General features: G+C 46.1%; 1 protein-coding gene across 1 annotated transcript; it reads left to right on the top strand.

The window, feature by feature from the left end:
* The first annotated feature begins 1,176 nt into the window (after positions 1 to 1,176).
* Positions 1,177 to 3,692, top strand: LOC147635824 (glucan endo-1,3-beta-glucosidase 8-like). Its single transcript, XM_086801181.1, has 3 exons — positions 1,177 to 1,439; positions 1,528 to 1,911; positions 2,029 to 3,692. Exons 2-3 carry the CDS (start codon positions 1,547 to 1,549, stop codon positions 3,149 to 3,151), a joined length of 1,488 nt encoding a protein of 495 aa, XP_086657307.1. The 5' UTR covers positions 1,177 to 1,439; positions 1,528 to 1,546; the 3' UTR covers positions 3,152 to 3,692.
* The last annotated feature ends 708 nt before the right edge of the window (positions 3,693 to 4,400 follow it).

Here is a 4,400-nt window from a genome sequence, read left to right on the forward strand (position 1 = left end):
CACACACACACACACACACACACACACATGTACACACCGCACATACACTAATCTAAACGCACACTCTTCCTCCCACACAAACTATCTCCTACGTAGAAATTATCTGTCGTCTCTCTCTCTCTCTCTCTCTCTCTCTCTCTCACACACACACACACACACATGTACACACCGCACATACACTAATGAAAACACACACTATCTCCTCCTACACAAACTATCTCTTACATAGAAATTCTCAGCCTCTCTCTCTCTCTCTCTCTCTCTCTCACACACACACACACACACACACGCACACTCTCTCTCTTCATGCACACTCTCTCACATAGAAACTCTCATGCACACACACACACACACACATTCTCTCTCTCTCTTCACGCACTCTCTCTCTCTCATGCACACACACACACACATACACTCTCTCTCTTCACACACACTCTCTCACATAGAAACTCTCTCTCTCTCTCTCTCTCTCACACACACACACACACACACACACACACACACTTAAATAGATTTACACATATATATAATTTTAATTAATTAAATTTGGATGAGTGGTGAGGTGTACTCACTCTCAAATAAATGCATCTTTCATGTAATCTCTCTCTCTCTCTCTCTCACACACACACACATGTACACTATTTATATATACATGCTTACATACCTATAGATACACATACATACATAATATATATAAGTGTGTGTATCTATAGGTATGTAAGCATGTATACAAAGATTTCATTGAAAGATGTGAGATGAGATCTTCTTAGATTCAAATTCAAAATTGCTTTGGAAGATGTGAGATTTGGCTCCTCCTCACGCTTGAAGGAGGAGTGGCCATTTTGAAATAGGCCCCCCTCCTTTGCCCACGTGGAGGGAGGGCCACTCTCCCTTAATCCTGTATAGATATATATATAGTGCCACGTCCTACCAGATGATTTAACCAGGACGTTGAAGAGCATCTACAAAGATGCATAAAATGGGGCCCATGAAAGGGTCCACGTCCGCGGCAAATAAAATAATGACAAATAATTATTAAGTTGAAGAGTTTGAAGGGGGATTAAAATAGCCGTTGAAGTGGCCCCTCCCCTTACCCAAAGGCATCTGAAAGACGGGAAGAAGAGAGAGAGAGAGAGAGAGAGAGAGAGAGAGCGCTTTTCACCTCCCCTACCACCACGACACTAACACTGCCATTGCTCTCGCCCTACCCTCTACCTACTGTTGACAAGGTACTGCTGCTGCTATATTGAATGTTGCCACCGATCCCATCACCGCTCCAAAGCCCCTTCGTCGGTCCATCTCAGCAGTGCGTCATAATACCCATCTCGCGGAGCTTCCCTCTCATCAGTCGAGAGCAATCAAAGCTGTGTTCGAGACGGTGAACTGAAATTCTACAGTTTCCTCACTGTCGATCACGGGAACAGCGACCTTCCATAAGGGTAATAAGCAGTCCCTTCTACAACTGTCGTTCTTCGCTGCTGTGTTACACAAAAAGGCAGGCAACCTTACATATTTCAACTGAAGCAGAGAGTTGTTGAAGTCCTTCATGGGGTTCCTCACTGCTACAGCAGAGGCAAAGCAGCCCAGATTGGCTACTTTGCTGCTGGTACTGCTGCTTCTCATGGTAGAGGAGCGCCCTGTGCTCGGGGTGGGGGTGAACTGGGGCACGCAGGCCTCCCACAAGCTACCGGCTTCCATAGTGGTGCAGATGCTCAAGGACAACAACTTCAAAAAGGTGAAGCTCTTCGATTCCGACTCGGAGACGCTCGGGGCGCTTGCAGGGACCGACATTGAGGTGATGGTGGCCATTCCCAACAATTTGCTGCAGGACATGACGGACTCGAGCACTGCAACAGACTGGGTCCAGAATAACGTGAAGCGCTACATCTTCGAAGGGGGCGTCAATATCAAGTATCTCCTCCCCCCTTACCTGTTCTTCAGAGGCACTAGCTGCTCTCCTCTCAGGTATTATGCTAGCCTGCTGGCCCTCCCCTCTTAGACATATATGGCGTGTTGGTGCAATTGCAGGTATGTGGCTGTGGCGAATGAACCCTTCCTCACATCTTACAATGGTAGCTTTATCAATCTCACATTCCCGGCGCTTCAGAACATCCAGAATGCCCTCAACAATGCCAACCTCGGTAGCCAGATCAAAGCCACCGTGCCCATGAACGCCGACGTTCTGTCCAACTCCCTCTTACCCTCCGGGGGCACTTTCCGAGCCGACACCGCCCAGCAGATGACACAGATCGTTGACTTCCTCCACCAGAACAACTGCCCCTTCACAATCAACATCTACCCTTTCATTAGCTTAGCCGACAACGCCAATTTCCCTTTGAATTACGCCTTCTTCGACAGCAACGTGGTGCAGGTGCAGGACGGAGCCAAGGCCTACACAAACACATTCGACGCCAGCTACGACACACTGGTGGCGGCGCTGACCAGCGCGGGCTACCCGAGCATGCCCATCATTGTAGGGGAGATCGGATGGCCGACGGATGGCCTCGCGCCAGCGACACCACAGAATGCACAGAGGTTCAATCAAGGCTTCCTGAATCACGTGCAGGGCAACGCCGGAACACCGAGTCGGCCCAATACAGCAATCGATTACTATCTCTTCAGCCTGCTGGATGAGGACCAGAAGAGCATAGCCCCGGGGAACTTCGAGAGGCACTGGGGTATTTTCGCCTACGACGGTACCGCCCGGTACTCCCTCACCGTGCCGGGCTCTGCATCCAACGGCAACGGTAACGGCACCCTGGTAAATGCCAAGGGGGTGGAGTATCTGCCGCGCAGATGGTGCGTCCTCGCAGACAACGCCGACCTCCTCAGCTTGCAAGACCCCGTCACCTATGCCTGCACCAACTCTGACTGCACAGAGCTCGGCTATGGCTGCTCCTGCAACAATATCCTTGACACAAGGGGAAACGCCTCCTACGCCTTCAATCAGTACTTCCAAATGAACAATCAGGGCGCCGGAACTTGCGATTTCAATGGCCTCGCCTCCGTTACCGACACCGACCCCTCTGTTGGAAACTGCAAGTTCATTGTGCAAATCGATGTCAACGCTGCCGGGAACTCTGTTGGAATGGTCACCACCGCCGCGGGAGCTTTGATTTCCATTTCCATATATCTCTTTCTTTTACTGTAAGTCGAGAGCTGTGCATTGCATGAAGTATTTCGTGCCCAATTTTTCGGCAAGATGATCTCGATTCTACACATCCCAACCAACGGGAAAGCAGAGATGGAGTTCCACTGTACTTCCACACGCATGTGTACTCCTACACGTGTGGCACCACATTCCATGGGCGTAATTGCATATTATTGAATAAATTGTCTCTTAAAGGGTGGGCCTGCAGGCTGAACTTTGGGCACAATTTGAAAGTGATGTCGCGTGGTTTTACCTCTCAGAATGAGTGGCAATTAATAGTTTGCATATGCTACCCATGTAAGTAGGATAATCATGAATATGGATGGAAGGGAAGGGGGCATTTGTAAAAAATGCAACCTTGGCATGTGCTGGTTGTTGGCCATGATCATGGGCGTGAAGTGGTTGCCCACTCATTCATCCTCATGCACATAGGTACATGATGATGTACATGAGGTGGTTTCATCATGTGGTTGTTTCGCTTTGCACTCATCGTTATTATTATTATTACTATTACCATTATGAACTTGAATTGTTTATTCTGAAGATTTGGCACCGTTCACACCGTATTTGATACTCAATTGAAGTCTCGAAATAAATATCTAGCATGATTATAATTAGTTGAGTATGTACTAATGCCTTTGTTCTTTCTTGGTGGTTAGCCTTTTTAGCCCAAGCGAATTTAGAAATTGCTTTTTACTCTCCTTTTTTTTTTTGGGAATTTCATGGACGGTAATCATGGGTAGATGGTAGGTGGTAAAGAGCTCGAAAAAATGGCAAATTAGTGTCTTTGTACCAGCCAAAATCAAGAAAAAATGGAGTAGCCATTATTTCAAGGAATGATTTTTCATATATTTTAGTTATAAAACTAGCATATATTAGAGATTTCGGAAACAAAAACCCGATAGATTTAAGGGCTGTCTTTATTTTGATTGGTTGAAAAATATGTTTTTTTCGAGCATTGAGGTGGTAGATTGTGCACTTGTATTTTCCTATTTACGTTAAGTTGCTCCACTTATTTTTTCCCTTTGCACTTCAATTGTTCAATTGCTTGGTGTAGATGAGATATAGATTTCCCTCTAGACCCATCCACATACATACATACATACATACATACATATATATATATATATATATGTATGTTTGATAAGGTCACTACATTAGGTAGCAAATAACCAATTCAAAATTTTCAATCATGCAATAGTGGTGAACCAATTCAAATTTTTCTTGTTGGTAAAATTGTCAATACATG

Source organism: Cibotium barometz, chromosome 8 (genome assembly GCF_041138505.1).
Source record: "Cibotium barometz isolate CiBa-2024 chromosome 8, ASM4113850v1, whole genome shotgun sequence".
Taxonomy (NCBI): Eukaryota; Viridiplantae; Streptophyta; class Polypodiopsida; order Cyatheales; family Cibotiaceae; genus Cibotium; species Cibotium barometz.

Bases quoted from the DNA above. Each gene is read 5' to 3' on its own strand.
- LOC147635824 (XM_086801181.1), top strand. From the start codon at position 1,547: ATGGGGTTCCTCACTGCTACAGCAGAGGCAAAGCAGCCCAGATTGGCT. The intron at 1,912-2,028 runs GTATCTCCTCCC...GTGCAATTGCAG, and splicing joins GAAGGGGGCGTCAATATCAA to GTATGTGGCTGTGGCGAATG.